We start from the raw sequence: 19,002 nt of genomic DNA, 5'->3' as shown, positions 1-19,002 counted from the left end.
TGTAAGGTAAGCAGTAGGGAAATTGATTGACAGGGGTCATAAAGGTAGCTAAAAAATTAAATGAATTCCTTGCTGCGGCACTCACAAAGGAAGATGAGAGGCAGATGCCAGCAGCAGACAGACACCCCCCAGAGGACAGGGATGAAATGCTGCAGGAAATCAGAAGTGTGCCGAAACAGGTGATCAAGAAATGTGAACGTCTGCCATGGCTGGGGCTGCTGTCACCTGAGAGCCCGGTGGCCGGGAAGCGGGGAAATTAGCACATGGCTGACGCACGTGGGCCTCGCACACAGGACAGCCTGGCCTCGGGGGCAGGACACACGTCTACACTGCACAAGGGATCCTGGGCTGGTTTAGCTCCGGGGGGGGGGGGCTCTGCTATTCCAGCAGCGGGCAGGATGTGGGGGTCGGGGTGGTTTTTAGGCTCACAGCCGCACGGCTGCTGGTAGCCCCCCCGCCCCAGGACACACGGTGCGGGCTGCTTCCCACCTTCTGTCCAAACAGCCCAAACCCCCGCCCCCCGACCATGCTCCTCAAGTCATAGGCGCCTCTGAGCGACGCTCCCCCCTGCCATCCCCTGCCTGACCTCCTCTCCGGATGGGGCAGCACCTGCAGAAAACGGTCTTCCATGGGGGATGGGGCAAAGTGACTCACCCACATTTCTCTTTCCGTTACCCACATGTGCTAAAAACCAATTCCATCTACACTTCTTGAAATTACCAAAAGCCCTTGGTAACAGTATCTAAAGGTCCCAGCTCTGACTAAACGAAGGCCCCTGACGTCACTTGGCAAACAAGCAGTGACGGGCTGAGGAAACCCTGCTTCTCCCTCTACGACCCTCACCTGTGAGAAAGAAGCACCCTGACCCCAATATTCTCATTGATGGTGGGGTTCTGGCTTCCATGGGACTAGGGATGGGGCTTGTCCTGGACCCCGCAGCCGTTTTCATTTCCTGACTGTGCCCCCAGCCTCCTTTCCCTGGCTGTCTGGGCCATCTGAGCTCTCCTCTGGGGCTGCTTCCCCCCAGGACTCCTGCTCGAGCAACCTTAGTCACCCCTCTTCCCCTAGTGCAACCTTGTCTCTCACACCTCTGAGCATCACCACACAGACGTATACACATTCCCGCTGTTCTCTAAGATAGGTGATACTTTGTCCGAAATAATGCCCCAGAAACTAGCATGCTGCAGAAAAGAATGCTCTGAGAGTTTGCTATATTCCGGATTCCCAGGAGACTCAGCACTTCTGGGTCTTCTCATGTGCTGAGAAAGGCAGTTTGTGGGTCTTGCCTTATGATCCCGTCCATTATTTACTTTATGCTTTAGGACGTTCCCCAGTTGGCAACACCACATTGAGGATTTCTTCCCTGAACAGTAAGTGACTCAGTAAGGGCAGCTGAGCAAGTTGCTCATCAGCCAAATGCAACAGATCACCAATTAATTAGCGGCCTACTAGTCAACCCGTTCAAACGGGCTGGTCAATGGGGTTAGAGCTCCCTGCCCAGACAGTTCAGGAAACTCATCCAGGAAGAGACAATCTTGCACTCCAACTTCAGGGTTCTGTAATGGGAAACTGTTCTTCATGTGGTCACTGAGGTGATAGGATTGGGGCTAAACTCTGGGAGATCCTCATCAGACTCACCCCAGTGCTCCTTGGCCTTCTCTGACCTAGAATTTCTTCTGCTGAAATACCTAACTAACTGTAGAATCCCATGGAGGAATTAAAGGTAAATACTAAATCAAGGTAAAATTGAATATTTTTCATTTTCAGTCACTTATTTCTTATGTAGTACATCCAAAAAAACCTAGGGTTTCTTTTTATGTAAAGATAAATTGTTTTCTAATTTGGTACAAAATAAACACATAAAAATCGGGATTTATTGGCAAAATTTTAAAAATATGCTGAGTAATGTATGAAATCGTTGAATCACTACATTGTACCCCTAAAACTAATATAACACTTTATGTTAACTACACTGGAATTAAAATTTTTAAAAAAGAAAAAAATGTTTAAAAATATGATGGTATTTGGTTTGGGGTTCAAATATACATTAAAATACAGATTCAAATTTACTTTTGTTACCTCATCAAAAAAAAATGCTTTTTATGACCTGATATTTTGAGTTCTTTAATTTTGTGCCTTAAAAAAAAAATCTCAATTTGTTTACTTTTATAATTTTCAGGTTTGTGAAATGAAGAGGTAAGAGAAAGTTTCAGGCTTCTGTTTATCAGCTCTTTGCAAGAAACACATTGTAGGCATGTATCATTTTTGTTCTAAATGAATAAAACCGCAAAATGAATATAAATTATCACAATATTTTCCACTTTTTAAAAAATGCGTTTGAAGTACCAGAAGCACCTTGACGTGTTCTGGAGAATTCTGATTTGACAAACACAATGCATGAATCGGGCCAGCTATATAATGTGCAGGGCTCAGCACAAAATGAAAATGTAGAGCCTCTCATTCAAAAAGCAGGAAAAAAGCTTTTTCTTTCCTCCCACAGTTTCTCTCCCGACCTGACACAGGGTTTTCCTTTGTTACTTCTTGTTGTAATCCCTCAGTCAGGGGAACTCCTAAGGCCAGGGCAGACCCTCACAGGCACCCGGGGCTCTATCCTGTGACTCAGGTGAGATTCATACCAGACCCGGACCCTCCCTGCAAACATGCTGGGCCCCCACAGGGAGTGGAGGGTGGCAGTGGTCATGAGGAGGCTAGAAGGGGGAGGCTGGGCAGGTCCAGGCACCAGGGGTAAGGGGGTGGGTGGCTGAGAACCTGTCCTGGGAAGGCCAGAGGGGGCAGAGATGGGCCTGTGTGGGAGCTGAGGCCCCCAGCCCCTAGTGAATGCTCCATTGTCCCATGCAGCTGCCCCTTTAAAAACAAATTCATAGGTAAAATTATGAAGAATTCAAGATGGTGCTGGTGAGCATTAAACCCCAAGCAGAGAGCCCCCTTCTGGGTGTGGAGCCCCACGCAACTGCCCTGGTCACATGCCCAGGAAGCCAGTCCCAGACAGATCTGATAAAGAGCAGCTTAAGGTGAAGCTGTAGAGTGGTTACTATTTTGATGCCCTTCATTTCCCTCTTGAGTTTCAGCCTTACTCTTCCTTATGATTCCGGTCTTTAACCAGCAGTCTGTTAGAGGTTCACACTAAACACACACGACTGCATAAAAAGCAAGGGTGTGATAAGCAGATGAAGTCAACAGCGTGGCCGTACACGAGATACCACTGTCTTGCCATTAGTGCTCACTCAACACCCACTCAAAGAACAGGAAAGGTAAGTAGTTAACTTACAGTTGATCGACACTAGTCGTACCTTAGATGGTGTGCGTGAATGCCCAGGTGCCTCTGTAAGCCCACTGGGAATCCATACTGTGGGGGGGAGGGCAGTCCAGGTATGTCTGGCTCAGTCCTGGTTTACACTTGCTGTCCCGGTATAATTATTAATAGTGCCCTCCTTCCCACTCAGGTGTCCTAGTTTCTCTATTCACCAAGGGCACTGTTTTCTCTTTTCTTTTTTTTTCTTCGTCATTTATTTTTAGTATTTTAAAAAAGATTTTATTTATTTGAAAGAGAGAGAGGGTGCATGAGAGCAAGTAGGGAGAGGGGCAGAAGGAGAGGGAGAGAGAGAATCTTAAGCAGGCTTCATGCCCAGTGTGGAGTCTGACTCGGGGCTCGATCCCATGACCCTAAGACCATGACCTGAGTCAAAATCAAGAATAGATGCTTAACTGACTGAGCCACCCAGACGCCTCCTGTCCTCTGTTTTCTGACCCAGATGAACCCCAGTGCATTTCTCTGGGGCCATTTACATTCCGGAGAAAATAGCATGGCAATGTTCAAGGCTCAGGCCCTCACCTGACTGCTGCCCTGACTGTGGGTGCTCCAAATGGGGCAAAACAACCAGCCTACTCTTCCCTTATGAAATCCCAAAGTGAAGGAACAGTACAAACAGCATGGTCCCCTGGAATGATCCAGGCCTGGACGCCAGGGGAGGAACAGGCCCATTCATAAGCATTTCTGTGCAGCCTGGCATAGGATGGGATAGACAGAAAACCAGCAACTGTCTGGGGCAAAGTTTCCTTAAACACCATGTTCAGAGGGCCAAGCGACCTCTGAAATAGCTGTCGTCTGGGAGGGTGGAAGACTCTGAGGACAGGGCATGTGCCCTTTCAAGGTCTCTGTGGTCACCAATTCCATAGGGAGGCTGGTGGGGGGAAGCAAAGCCATAGGAGTTGGCTTTCATTTCCTAGTGAAGAGACATCTAGAAATGATAATGATATCTCTACTGATATCTCTACTGTGCAAGAGCAGGACTTTCTTCTGTACCAAGCTGTCTGAACAACAGGCCATTAGTGGGGAGAACAAACAGTTCCACTTAGCTGGGGATGTAGCATTTACCTGTCCATCATGAAACAGCACGGTGTTGCTCACGAACGGAGACCCTTACCTCATTTGCTGTGTTGTGTGTTCCCACGATTCGGATGAAGGAGGCGGGCTGTCTTTCAAAAGTTACAGACTGCCAGGACCTGTGAGAGGAAGCACAACCATATGCCTGGTTAGACGGTACAGTTAACTGGGCCAACAGTGCAGGCGGAAGGAGCTAGATACTGAGGTTCCTGTCCTCCATCCTCAGGAGGCCTGTGACATAGGATGGATGGGGGAATGGAACGGTGCTCCACCTCATGTGTGTCTGAGGGAGGCGGTCAGTAGCTAGGGTCCCCATTCAGAGCGCTCCTACCTTCTGTGAAGGCAACTGCGATTCTTACAGAGCTCCCCATAAACAGGCACAAAGTACAGTCCAAGTTCACACTGCGACACGAATGTGGCCAAAGAGAAAAGTGATCAAGGTCGGTGGGGGTTCATCCAATACATTTCCTCATCTGTGAGACAGGCCTACCTCAGGGGGCTGTTGGCTGAGTGGGCGCGCGTCTGAGAGGCGTGGGGGGGTTCTGGGAGAAGAGTTTTGAACCAGGGCAGGAATGTGGACTGGGTGGGGCAGGGCAAGGGGAGGGAGAAGTGGGGGTCACCCATTGCCAATGTGAACCCCAGGCTCTTCTGTCTGAACCCTGCCCCAGGCAGGGGATGGCACCTAGGGAAGAAGAGGTGGTTTTTTCACACGCCTCCCCTTTCCTGCTTCCAAATGCATCCCCCCGCCCCCCAGGGCTTATTCTCAGGACCAGCCAGACTGTGGGTGGGCTCAAAAGCCAGCTCATTTAAAGCCCAGCCAAGCAGGCCCTAAACAGCCCCGGAGAGGAGGAGCTCTGCTCTTGGTTTAACACTCACAGCTCATCAGAATGCGCTGGAGGAGAGCACGGCACCCATGACTGTAAACTCCAATAATATTTTCTGTAATAAATGTGAAGAGTTCAAAGTTGTTGCCGTCCCTCCTCCACTCACACAGTGGAAATGCCAACTGCTGGGAAGCTGTTTCCTGTAATTGTCTAATTACCAAGTAATGCTACCAAAGAAAATGTATGTGTTTGTGGTTTGTTTTTTCCCCTTTTAGTTTCAGGTGTTCCAGCTTCTCTCTCACTGTGAGCCTCCCACTGAGATTGATTCACTGCTGCCTGGACACCCAGGCCCCTTAAGGTCATTAAAAAGTCATTACCATCCTGTGTGCAAAGTCTGTGCCTCTGAAAGCAGGTTTCTGGAAATAGCATAAGAAAAATCACTCTCTTTGTAAAAATGCTATCATTCATACATGAAGGTGATGCCATCTGACCATCCCTAGAAGCCTGCACTCTTGGCCCATTTTCTCGGTGGAGGACTGTTTTGCTCCCAGACCCACACAGCTCCCTTGGGGCCTCTGTGGGGTGGGATGCAGCCTGTGGGCTGGGGCAGGCCTACAAGAGGCCCTGTGGGGCTTTTGGCCCTGGGCCTGGGCTCCCACAGGCCTACCCGTCACTTCTAAGCCAAGCTGTGTGGCTGACAGACAGGCGTCCTTCCTCCAGCAGGTCAAGTGAGGAGTCCATGCAGCGTGGGGCAGCCGACGCCCATCCCCTCTCCTAAGGGAAGCTACGGCACACACCAAGGCTGGGTCACCACCTGCATCTCAGACCAGTCCTCTAGGAAAGGGAGACAGGGCCAGGACAAGTGATAGCAGCCAACGACAACTAACATGTTCAAGTCAGCTTCACAAAAAGGACTGGGGTGCAGAGGGGCTGGGCCGTGGCGGAGGTGAAGATTGTGTTCTTAGATTTCTGGCTGCATGCCTATCCAGAAAATCTTCAAGTGCTTCTGGACGTGGAGGTGAAACTTGGCACTTATAAGCGCATGATTCTCAACAACATGCTCGTGGCTCCGAGGGTGCAGGCGGATCCAAATTATGCCTCCTGAGGTCCAACCCCTGCTCCCCCCACAACACGGTGGGGACCCCAAGGCAGTGAAGGAAGGGAGGGCTGGCCGGAGCGGCCCTGGGCAGAGCCAGGCTCCTGCTGCGGGCTCGGGGCTTGGGCACCTCCGCCCGTTGCCTGTGCCTGGGGAAGCGGGGCTGGCTGGGCAGCAGCCTGAGCAGGGAGGGAGCATTTGTGGAGTAATAAGATCAGAAGGCCTCAATTTAATACCAATCCACCATTACACTGCATTAATATCTAATCACATTAGAGTTCATTTTCACTAACACAGCCTGAGAGTTGAAAGATGATTTCATTTTCATCAAAACTGGATACCAACCCTAAAACAAAATATCAGTAGGAAGGGACGTTGGTTAGGATGAGGTAATGGGCATCTCTCTCCCTCCTCAAATATCAGATACCATTTGCCCTCAACTGCTTCCAAACAACTTTAAATGCTGCTCGACGGGGAAATGATAAGGGGGCACCAGAAGTCCACGTCGGGGCCACATACACAATCACTGTGCGATTTGAGGACCTCACGGTGCCAGGGAACTACCGCCATCATTCAGTCCCCGAGAGGCTCCACTGCCATTTTTACTAAGCTTTCCTGAGAGCTATATAAAATGTCCCTCCTTGCCAAGTACCCTGGGTCCCTTCCTTAGTAGGCAAGATGCCCAGGAAGATGATGGAGCCGCAGGGGCGCAGCACCCCCCTGGCGCATGGCCAAGACTGGGTGATGGGAGGGAGTGTCTTCACAGGAGCAATGGGTGTGGAGAATATGTGTGGCCTCTGCTTTGAGCACTTGGGACAAAACAGAAAGCCCCACCCTGGACTGAAGTCCCAAGGCTGGCGCCGGAGGCTGGGCTCCCCTCTCCTGAGCTCCAGTCTCCTGTCCAATGCTGGTCACCGAAGAGCATCTCGAGGGAGGTCCCAAGTACAGGAGACTGTAAATACGTATCTACACACAGATGTGTTCAGAGGGACGTATTTATAGGCATGTTTGCCAAAATGTTGATCAAGACTTTAGCTTTGGATGAAAGCATTTCCAGACCCATCTCCTAGACTTTTGTACTTTTCTATACTGTCTGAATTTGGTAGGATATTTATGTAAGCATTTTTTAAAAAAAAAAGTACCTATCTTGCCTACTGCTCAAGGCTTTAATACAGATCATGAACAAGAGGTGGTTTGGCACATTGGTTGACAACACGGGCTCTGGGTTAGAATCTCCATTTTGCCCTTTTCCCGGCTCTGTGACCTTAGGCGAGCTGCTTAACCTCTCTGGGCTTCAATCTCCTCACCTGTAAAATGAAGATAATAAAAATATCTAACTTTTTGGTGACGATTAGATACATGAACAAATATAAGACATCTAGAACAAAGTGCTAACTGCTAAAGTACTAAAAAAAAAAATAGATGGTATTGTTATTACTATTACAAGTACCATTCAGCCAAATGAATCTGGATAAGACACACTGCTTCCCGGGCCTCATTTGTGAGGCATGTTTGCTAGTATATGATTTACTGACTACAGCATGGGTTCCCAGGGGCACCCAAGGCACTACCATCAGCACCCATTTCTTGGAGGCAGACAAGGCAGCTGGGCTTTGGAAGAATTAAGCAAGCATTTATTCAATATACTCCTGAGCCTGGCACCCGAGTGTTATGGGGGATCCACGTAAGATGTAGTGCTTGCCCTTCTGAGGCTCATAGTCTCTCTCTGGGGAGATCAGCTACCCTCCCATGAACTAAGTAGAGAACAGTGTCAACAGTACCTTGGTCCCAGCTCACAAACTGGTAGTGTTCCAAAGCTTCCCTTATAACTGGTTGTTTGAAGCTTGGAAGCAATTTTTCTGGAGAAAAAAGTTATAAATTTTGATTGGGTTGCCACCCATAAAATTCAATTTAACCCATAATGAGGCTGAAATACTATATATATATATGAAGTAAAAAGAAAAGAAAAGAAAAGAAAATGACGTTGTTGCCATAGTAGTAATTAAACAAGCCAGGAAAACAAGAGCTTACTTATGAACAGTCTCTCTAAAGCTGCTGCTTGAGGAATGAGGATTAAGTACTGTCATGCACATAAAATCAGGGGTGTGTGGCTGGAATAGGGTAGGTGGTCTGTTAAGGAGTGGAAAAGGTGGGCCAGAGCTGTCCTAACAGCGTCTTCCATTTGCAGACCACCATGGGGCTTACAAAGTGCTTCCCAATCACAATCTATCACGCTGGGTCCCCCCTGTTAGGTAGCTAGGCAGCTCGTTGGAATCCCATTTCTGAGGTGAGACATTGAGGCAGAAAGAGAAGTCACCTGTCCACTTTCCAGCGCTGCCCGGTGTCAAGATTTCACGACTGTTGGCACTCTTTCCACCCAAGGGCACAGTGAGGAACTTTCTGATGGAGAGGTTGGGGCACCAACTCCTCCCTGTCGCCTGGGTCCCAGGGTTTTAAAGCCCCTTACTTATATGCTGGCGTCATGACGCCAGACGGGAGATCACACACATGAGCGGATTGCAAGCTGACCCCTGGCATGCACTGGGCCCCTGCAGCCCCAGGTCCCTGTGTGCGAGGGGGTCGAAGGGGTTGTGGGGATTCAGTGAGAAAACCGTGCTTGGCATGTGGTAAAAGCGCACGTTGGCTACTGTTCTATCTTTACAGTCACACATACGGAAAAGTGAAGAGAAGAGACTCAGCAGGTGCTCCCTCTTTCCACATGGCGTGGAGAGATGGAAAACACATAAGGTTGTACTAAAAAGCAAATTAGGGGACGACATGTACAATGTGGAGCCACACACAGCCACACACGTTACTCATGAAAACACACATGCTCGCAAAATATTTTTAAATATTCTGGAAGGAGATGTGCTGAATTCATGACAGTGGTTGTCTCTGAGGAGAGGGTGAGGAATGAGTTTGCTGATGGAGAACAAAGGAGGCTTCAACATTAACTGGAATGTTTTATTTCTTCGATTAAAATAAAAAAGACTAAGTGTATGTGAAAAATATTAACTACAGTCAATTCTGGGGATGAGTATGTGAGTGAATGTTGGAATACTTCTTATTCTTTCCTGCATTTTAAACAGTTCTTGAAATAAATTAGAAAAGAGGGAGAAGAAAGACATTAAAACGGTGTATTTATGTGAGAAAGCCCTTGCCAGGGGTGGAATTACCCAAACCGCCAATATGAAACTTCGGGGGCTAGGTAGAGTCAGCCCCTTGATGCGCATGTGGATTTGCCAGGTGGCGCCGCTGGCTCCGGACAAGTGGGTCTTTGTGGGAAGTGAGCAGAGGACGGGGAGCTGCTGGCTGGGGGAGGGGTGTAGCCTCCATCTGGGAGTGCGGGGCTTGTGTGAGTGGCTCTGGTGACAAGGGCCACGAGACAAAGGAAGGCAGCGGGGCTCAGCTGAGATTGGCTTTCCATCCTAAGCCTCGTCCCGCCTCCTCTAGGGAGCCAGTAGATTCGGTACCAATGGTACCTGATCTCTTTGGTTCTGGAAAACTATGTGACCCTGCTACCTACGCTACAGTGTCAGAATTTCTCCAGAGCAGCTCTGGTGAACACTGGGGAGATGGCCAAGGCCAGACTGGCACTTAAACGGGGCAGACCGAACACATGCGGTAATCTTTGCACCCTCCACTAAAAGGGCAGTAGGGAAATCTAATATATGCTTCATACCAAATATTTGTGTTCTAATACACCCACACACACTCCAAACAGATTCACACCACGAGACCCTAGAAAGGCTCATGTCTTTCAGTCACCAGTCACCTTTGAAGGTGGGGGTGTACAGGGGGCTCAACTATGAGGACTGGCTAAAGGCAGGTGAAAAGAGCAGACAGACCCCCCCCCCCCATATCCCCTCTCTTTCTTCCCAAACAGCAGGAATGAGCCCTCTCCCATCTCGGCAGGAGACAGGGATTTCACTCTGGAGTCCCTGAACAGAGAGGGTCTACTCTGGGGGCACCAGGCACAGCAGAGGGTGGGAACCTGCTGGGGCTGAGAGCAAGGAATTACACAGAAGTGACTATCTCAGATGGTGAGACTTTCCATCCCCTACCCTCCCTTGGCTTTCAGACCACTGTGATCCAGGCTTAACCCCCAGGCAGAAGACTGGAGGATCCCTCTTGAAGACTCTGACCAGCCCAAGAGGAAAGACCTAGACATACTGATCCACCTTCTTTCTCTCTGTCTCTCCAGTCTGGTTTCCATAAATATTTATCCAGTGCTTACTATGGAGTGGGCCCTATTTTAGACTCTGCCCTCAAGAAGCTTACATTGTAGTGGGAGAGAGAGAGACAAAAAATATAACATAGGACTAAGTAGAAAAATAGAGCAGTGTAAGTAGATTGAGACAGGCACACTGCTTTCAGATGCCATATTTAAGGAGGTTCTCTATGGTAAGTGACAACTGAGCCAAGACCTACACCAATGGAGGAAATGGCCATGGGGATCTGGAAGAACATTCCAGGAGGAGAAACAGAAGGCAGCTAGTGTGGGGGATCTGAATGAGCAGGCAGAGGTCTCCCAATTAAATGCCCAAATCCCAGTCTGATAACCTTGAAGGAAGTCCACAAACCCACCCTCCTACACAAAGCTTCCAACCAGCTTTCTCAGTGCCTAACGTTTGAAGGTCAATAGCCAGTTTGAGGGTCACCAAGGACCCTAACATGAAAAATAGAGACCAAAAGCAACTAGAAAAGAAAAATAATTCAGAGGATAGAGTTATAATTCAGTAGACAGAATAAAACCTCAGGAAAAAAAAACTCTTATACTACTGTCAGAAAGATGAAAGAAATATTACACCCTTGAAATAAGAATAAAATGATATGAAAAAGGGATATTCAAGACAAGAATTGCTCTTGTCAATTAAAACTATGAATTGAAATCAATAATTCAACACAACAGAAGCTTAAGTTGAGGAAATTTTGTAGAACATCAAACAAGATGGCAGATAGAAAACAGAAGAAAAAGGGTAAGAAAACGAGAGGACCCAACTAAGGAGTCCACACTATCCAATTAGTAGATGTCCCAGGAAAAAAGAGCAGAGAAGATATGAGCTATAAAACTGTCAAAGTAACAAGACACTTTCTCATATATGAAGGACATAAGTTCCTAAGTTACAGAGGCCACTGAGTGGCCACTATGGTAAATTAGAAAACAAAACATATTATTGAGAAACTTTAGAAGATCTAAATGTTTCAGGATGGGGCAAAAGCAAGTCAACATAAAGGTGAGGGAACCGAAATTGCTTGAGATTTTTCAAGAGTGACACTGGGAGTTAGGAGATAATAGAGTCCTTCCTTCTAAATGTTGAGGGAAAAGTTAGTCCCAGCTAGAGGACTATTCCCAGCCTAGTCAGTATTTGGATAGAATAAAGAAACTTAAATGTACCTTTAGTGCATTCACTAGAAACTTCCAGAAAATGTGTTCCACCAATAACAAAGGATTAAACTACTGCAAAGAAAGTTTCTGGACCCAGAAGAGAGGATCTGCCTGGAACAGATGTAAGGGGAACTCCCAGGAGGGTGGGCAGGGAGAGTGGGGAATGGGAGCCGAGCGAGGCCTAGGGCAACCAGCCTGGCTGTGGAGGGAAGGCAGGGCTCCAAGGGGAAAAGCAAATGAATTTACCAGAGGTATTAGACCAGTCTGAGGGTATTTCTGTGGGTCTGACAAAAATAAGTGATATGTGCCTAGAAAATTAATGAATGACATACATGGAAAAGTAAGTAATGTTTAATTTCAGGAAAAACAAATGATACTAAAAGGAATGGTGGTCTTAGCAAACTATGTGGCTTAGCTCTGAACAATAGTTACGTAGTCATGCTAATGCTAACAATAAATGATAAAAACTGTGATTGAACTGGAGGAGGGGGAGAGAAGTATACTCACTAGAGGGGGAAGGGTCATCAAGCTAAATCCTTATCTTTCAAAGTAGGGAGATGATAGATAATTTCCCTAACAGGATTAAAAAGACGGCAGAAAAGCACATCCTTTAGAAACACGAAGACATTGACCAAAAGAACGGACTATAAGGCAGGAACGTGTTTGCCTTAAAACCCAAAAGTCTGATCACGTGTTATGTTAGGCAAGTGGGGGGACACAGGCGCTTTCACACACAGCTGGGGCAAGTATAAACTGACTTAGCCAACTAGCAACATTTTAAGTGTACATACCCTGAGCCTAGACCTAGCACTTCCTATCATACCACGGGAGCTGTGACACGCTGACAGGTAAGGACTGCAGTGCAGAACCCTTTGCAGAGCAAGAGAATGCAGACAACCTAAATGCTCCTCAAACGAGGGACTGGGTAAGAAAATTACGGTCATCTCTATCCCTGTGATGAAGGACTATGCAGCTGGAGAGAGCTAGGGAAAGGGAGAGCGGGAGCGAGAAGTTCTAGAGATCTCCAAGGTATACGGAAATCTGTATTAAGAAAATGGGGAGAATCCACATATTCCTTTATGTATAAATTAATCTCTGGAGGAAGAGGTGGTGGGTGAGAGACATTTCACTGTCTTTAGTTTTTAATTTTTAAACCATATTAAAGGTATTTCCTCTGAACGTTCTAACTTTTCCAGATATTAAAAAAACTGTTAAAGAGAAGGAAGGAAAGCGGCTGCCTCTGGGGAGTGGGCCGTGGAGGGGGAAGGGAGAAGCAGAGGACTCCTGCTTTTTGTTAATGAGCCTTGTGCTTCTACTTGGCTTTTAAAACAATGTCCACGTATAACTTTGATAACCATTTAAAAATTCAGAAGGTGAAAAATAAAAGCAGAGCCAGAGAAGGAGACAGGCCTATGGTGACGGGGAATGGAAACGGTATGTGGGGGGAACAGATTTATTTACAGCCTTTGGGAGCAGGGCTGGGAGGCAAACAGGAGCCTTCAGAAAAGATTCTCACAGAGGAAGGGAACATGAAAGGCTGTCCCCTATCACCCGAGCTCCTGCGGGGACAGCGGCGCCCTCTGGAGCTGTGTGGCACTGAGACGTGACAGGTATTGGAGGCCTTGAGTGAGCCTCCAGACTCCCCTGAAGATCCCTCTGGCAGTTCTTTATGCATGCGCCCCTCGCGCGGACCCCCCAGCTGCCCGCTGTCCCTCAGAGCGCACTGTTCTGTCTGCCCCTCAGGTGCGACAGGCCAAGGACCCCAGTGCCGTCTGTTTCATCATATCTAAAACTGCGCTCGGGACCATCGCCCACAGCACTGGGTGAGGCGGGAATCCCGGAGTTGTAATAGGCCCTAAGCGGGGCCCTGTGTGTCTTTCCCCAGCAGCTCCCAACCTGGCACATGCTGGGCCCACCTCCCTGGCCCCAGAGGCAAAGTGACCCCGCGTCCTATGCAGCAGAGAGGCAGGGGCAGCCCAGACCCTGATTTACCCCTTCCAAAGAGCTCCCTGGTCCCCAGACCTCTGACCCCGGTCTGAAGGAAAGGCTCAGTGTGGTGCAGGTCAGATCTGGCAACCTGGGAGGAAGTTCTTTTGTCTTGCACAACGCTTAACTGGATTTTTATAGCTGTCTCGCTGCCCTGACTTACAGGGAATTCTGGGCTCGCTCCATTTACCCTGTCTGTCTCTCCATTCAACAACTATTTACGGAGAGCCCTCTACATGCCAGCTGAGGAAAAACACTGCCAAGTTAGTGGAACCTGACTGCAGGTCCCACTGAGGTGGCAGGAAAACAGATTGCAAGGAGCCCCGGGGAGCGGTGACCATTTATTCACTCGCTGATCAGCCAAATGCTTCCTGAGATCAAAGGTCACCCAGGGGAGGCTCAGAAGACATATTTTTGCTGGTTTACTGAGTATTTTTAAAAGTTTGAGTTAGATCCCACTTAAAAATTAGGAGATTTCACATAAAAACACAAACAGGTTTGTACAAATAGGTTTCTCTTGAAAGCCTGAAGATCTGGCACCCTTGGGTCCCTTTTCCGCGAAGACAGCACTGTCCACAGCTGAGGTGAGTGAGACAGACCCAGGCCACTGAGCAGAATTCTGGTGGTCTCCACCCCCTGGGCCTGCCCTGGCCTGCTTCGCTCGCTCATATCACCCACCTGGCTCTAGGAAGTGGCCAGGTTTCTATCCCAGCCTTAGAGAGAGTTCAGGCAGTGCTAAATGGAACAAATGAACTCTTGTACAGGATTCATACCACCTCGAAATTCTATGGGAACCTAGCACCAGCAAAGATATACAAATCATATTTCATTAAGAACAACAACAAAAGTCTGGGGGCACCTGCCTGGCTTCATCGGTGGAGCTTGCAACTCTTGATCTTGGGGTTGTGAGTTCAGGCCCCAGCTTCGGTGTGGAAATTACTCAGAAGTAACATCTTTTAAAAAAAAAATCAATTTTCTTACACTGTTCTCTTCTTGGCCTTGAGACTGGTACAACAGGTTTGTGGAAGGACAGAACAGCTGATACAGTTTTCAGTTGCTGCTGCTTGCCCTCCCCTTGGCTATGGTTTGTAGAAGGTTATTCTGCGGAGTTTCTAAACATTCCCACTCCCAGGCCACGCCACTTAAACTCAGAACCTCTGGGGGTGGGCCCTGCATGAGTCCTGTTTAAACTCCACAGGGGATTTCAGTGTACAGCAGGGGTGGAGTCCTTACCCTGGCTGGGGATGCTGGGGTGGGGAGCAGCCTGCTGGGATGGATGTGTTATTACTGTTCTAATTACAGTCCAGATCAGCAGTCCCCTAGGTTCCTCCTGCCTCCGAGATTTCTGGATCTACATGGGCATTTTATGCTTTCTGGCTGCTCTGGTGAATGCCCTTGGATTTGATGCTCTAACATGAGCCGGTCTTGGTGCTACCTTCCCTGCTCATAGCATAATTTTCCCTTTTAGAGGAGTTTCCTCTCAAAGAAAAGGTCAGGACCCTCCCGCCAGCTCCTTGTAAGATCTGAACTGAAAGCTTCTAACCCTGTGGCAGCCACAGGAAAGTTCGTTCCTGGGGACATTCGTTAGAGTGTTCAAACGAGCATGTGCAGGAGCAGAGGGGAGAGGGCCTGTTTTACTACTCTGCATCTCACCCAGCTCCCCATCCCCAAGTCCCCGCTCCCACTCTGGTGCCATCCACTCCCTGCCACTGAGCGCTCCTTGATTCCCCTAAGGGGATGCCGTAATTGATGATTAGCATTCCAAAGCTTGGCTTACATCCTGCTAGCCCGTCATATTTAATTACATTTTAACTATATTCGTCTTCGATAATAGCACGAACATAATTTAGATAATTATCTCTCTCTCTTATTCTCTGACTCTGTCTGTCTCACTGAGAGCTCCTTGCAACAAAAATTGCTTTCTCGGCTCAAACACATAAACAGACTCTGGGGCCAAGTGCTTTTCTCTCTTGCAGCAGCTGTGCTAGAAACGCAATGAATTTGAGTATCATGCACACAAAAAAAAGAAAATTCATGTTTCTTCCCGCCTCTGTATTCATGTTTGTACACAACTGGTGGTGGGAGTTGGTGTGTGTGTGTGTGTGTGTGTGTGTGTGCGCGCACGCACGTTTGCATCTGGGCAAGAGCTTTTGTGTGGTATAGCAACAGGGGAGGCCTGGTCAATCAAATTAGTGTCTAAAAGCACCCTCTTGGTCTGGCATTTCTTTCTTCCAAGGTTTAATGGTTTCCCTCGCAAATTTAAACTTGGTTGAAACAGTTCTAAATGTCTGGGAAGTCTTTTGAAGAGATGTTCTTTCTAAGAGGGTTTGTGTCACACTTGGATCTTAGGATTGACCTTCACCCTTGCCTATTATCTGCCTCCTCCAAGAGCCCATCAGGTATGGGAGGGAAATGTGGAGCTCTTCCAAGGGAAAGTGTGTCTCAAGCCTACTGCTACAGCGTCTGGAGTCCCGATGGACCCTCCCAAACACCAACTGGGTCACTTGCCATCCGAGTTCCTGCCCCAATAACTCCCCTCCCCACTGAGAGCACAACACATTCTTCAGGAGCTTTGTTACTTTTTCTGGTGAAGCCAGATACAGCTGAGCATTTTAGGTAGGAAGATTTTATGTTACCAAGTTCACACCACTAAGAATTTTGAACACAAGGGAATAAGAAATGGGTTTCGAAATACCTACTGTCCAAGATAATCCTGCTCAAAGTTTAGAGATACAGAGCCTGCAAGAACTTCAACAAACCAATTCACGAGACACAGCGTGGAGATGGGAAGTCCTTACTCCCAAACACTCCAGGTTCTGTTCATTTCCTTGGAATTCTCAAAGGCTCCAATCAATATAAGATTTTGTACAAAAAATTCACCTCATTTGATATCAAAGGATTAGCCATTAGCTTAAGGTCAGTTATTCATCTTCTTCAGACAAATTCATTATTCGTATGGTTCTAGGTCCATATCAGAGACAAAACCCCCTTTTTTTCCCTTTGAAGAATAAATACCACTGAGTAGTCCCCGCACTGGTAAGCGACAGACAGGAAGAGGTTGAACAGAGGAGTGTTCTTGTAGTTAACAGATATAGGGACTCTTACTGCCACCTGTCTGGGAGACCACAATTCCTAACTAAAAATTAATCTGGAAATACTCAGACCAGACTTCAGGACCCAGGCAGAGCAGTCCAGACTAACCCTTTGCTATCAGTGTGTTGAGTCCACCAATTGACCCTTCTGATGTGACTGGGGCCACTACTGGTCCCCGTGCAGAAGGGATATATCAGCAACATGCTGATTCTGGCAACCGAGCAGTAACTCTTGGCCCACCAGAGAAATCAGAAACATCAATGTGGTGACTCGGAGAGGCTGTGGGGTCCTGTCCTTGGTGATGTTACAGAGGAGGCTAGGAGTGGCCCTCCCTCGGAGATGGGGCAGGTGGAAGGGCTCTCCACCTATGGCCTAGGTTCTGGGCCCTTCACCTCTCTTAGTTAGGGCAGCTGGGGAGAATGATCTGCCTGGGGCTGAGGTTTCATGTGCTGTGAAGTTCCTGTCCAGAACAGACTGGACTACTTTAGGCCAGGCCTGTGGTGGGTGTAAGGGGACACACTTCTCCCTCAGGGCCCTGCCCTGGCTCCAAATACTCTGACTTGCTCCATATTGTTCGGTAGGGCTGGTCCCACTTTTGATTGCTTGGTGCCCAGCTCAGGTGCTGGGGAATTCTGCTGAAATTTGCCTGGAATATAACAACCACCTGAGTCTAGGCCTCCCCTGGATGGATGGAAGGGTGGGCAGCCTGGCCACACTTTCTGCCAGCAAGTAGCTCTAGAGGCTGGTGGGGGTGAGGGCACATTCAGTTTGCTCTTCCCCAGAGGATTCCCTGTCCCTGGCAAGTACAATGCTCCACAGAATTATTGGTTTAATGACACGAGTGGCTCCTTTCAGCCTGTAAGGAGAGTAGGCCTGCTCTGAAAAGGCTGTTGCCTCTGGGGAGAGTGCTGCTCCTCCTTGGCTCTGCGCGACTGTCCAATGCGTCGCCTCCGTCTCTCCCCAGAAGCACACTCCCTCGGAGATGCGCGCTGGAAATGTGAGGACCACGCCTGGGCAGGAGCCAATTTTCAAATGTTAAGAATTTGGCAATTTCGTTTCCTAGTGTTTTAAATACCGAAAGGATTTAGAACACAATGAGGACTAAATGGCCCTGAATTTCAGGTTTTTTAAAAAAGGGCTGCTTTTATGGAAATTCTCGCCAAATGCCTGTGAAGAACAAAACCCCCGACCCTACCTCAGAAACCCACCGCAGTACACACACCTAAGCAAGCCAGTGGCCCTCCGTAAGGGCTGCCAGACATTCTTTGAATCAAATCTGACCGATTTCATAACTAAAAATTACACTAAGCTCCTGTGGGTATTCCAGATCCGATGACATGCCAAATTCATTCAGCACCTAACACCAGGGAGATACTCAGTGAAAACTTAAAAATAGACTCTCCCTCTCTAACCATTAAGAGCCTGATATTTGCAGCTGAACAGGTAAGAAATTGGGGGCACTGGGGAGAGCTTTAAAAATTTCCAGAGTACAAAAAAATGTTTCTCTATGATGAAAACAATCGCTCTTTGCACGGAGCCGCCCAAGATTAGCCTCGAGCCACTGAACACACTGGAATCTCTGATGGTTCTACAATAAAAAGGTGACAAGTGTTTCTGGCAGGCCCCATAAAGGCCCCTTCTCGAATTTGCATAAATTGCAGCATTCAACACAATTAAAGCCGATGTAAGGAGGTATGGTGCATGTAACAGTCTTTCTTCTGGGACATTTTCTGTTAATAAAAAAGTGGAACTTAAAAAAAATAATTTCTCTCTATTCAAACACTTTCTTGATAAAAAATCACCACCCCGCCCCCACTCAACTTGTCAATGAATTTCTGGATGCGTGCTCTGTTGCAGGTGGGCCCTTGGGTCTAAGTCACGAAGGCGTCCCCGGGCTCATGCCCGCATGCCAGCCAGCAAGACCCCCCCTCGGTGACCCCGCTCTGCTCACCTCAGTGCCTGCAGCCAGGCTGCCAGTGGGTGGCTCCCTCAGCCAGTGAGCTCACCAAGCATGGTGGCAAGTGCAACAGGGAAGGAGACAACCAGGGCATGTGTTAAGCACGTAAATTAGGTTAAATACTTTAGATAATTTATGACACAAAAATCAGATGCCAAGATGGGAAGGGGGATTCAGCTGGGCAAGGAGGGTGCTGGGAGGTCTGGCAGGCCAGGAGGTCTGGTCAGATCATTTTAATTAGCCAGAGGAGCC

At 48.1% G+C, this 19,002-nt stretch overlaps 1 protein-coding gene across 6 annotated transcripts in view; it reads right to left on the bottom strand.

The window, feature by feature from the left end:
* Nucleotides 1-19,002, bottom strand: part of BTBD9 (BTB domain containing 9) — a 431,450-nt gene that overhangs the window by 15,047 nt on the left and 397,401 nt on the right. For all 6 annotated transcript variants that reach the window (XM_025862314.2, XM_025862311.2, XM_025862312.2 and 3 more), the window contains one exon: nt 4,446-4,524. In XM_025862314.2, coding sequence (XP_025718099.2) covers nt 4,446-4,524 — 79 coding nt within the window. The remainder of the gene's footprint in view (nt 1-4,445; nt 4,525-19,002) is intronic.

This window comes from Callorhinus ursinus, unplaced genomic scaffold (genome assembly GCF_003265705.2).
Source record: "Callorhinus ursinus isolate GAN/ISIS: 27379988/994484 unplaced genomic scaffold, GSC_fseal_2.0 scaffold59, whole genome shotgun sequence".
NCBI classification, from domain to species: domain Eukaryota; kingdom Metazoa; phylum Chordata; class Mammalia; order Carnivora; family Otariidae; genus Callorhinus; species Callorhinus ursinus.
The sequence above is the reverse complement of the archived record's forward strand: the minus strand, read 5'-3'. Positions and strand labels throughout refer to the sequence as shown.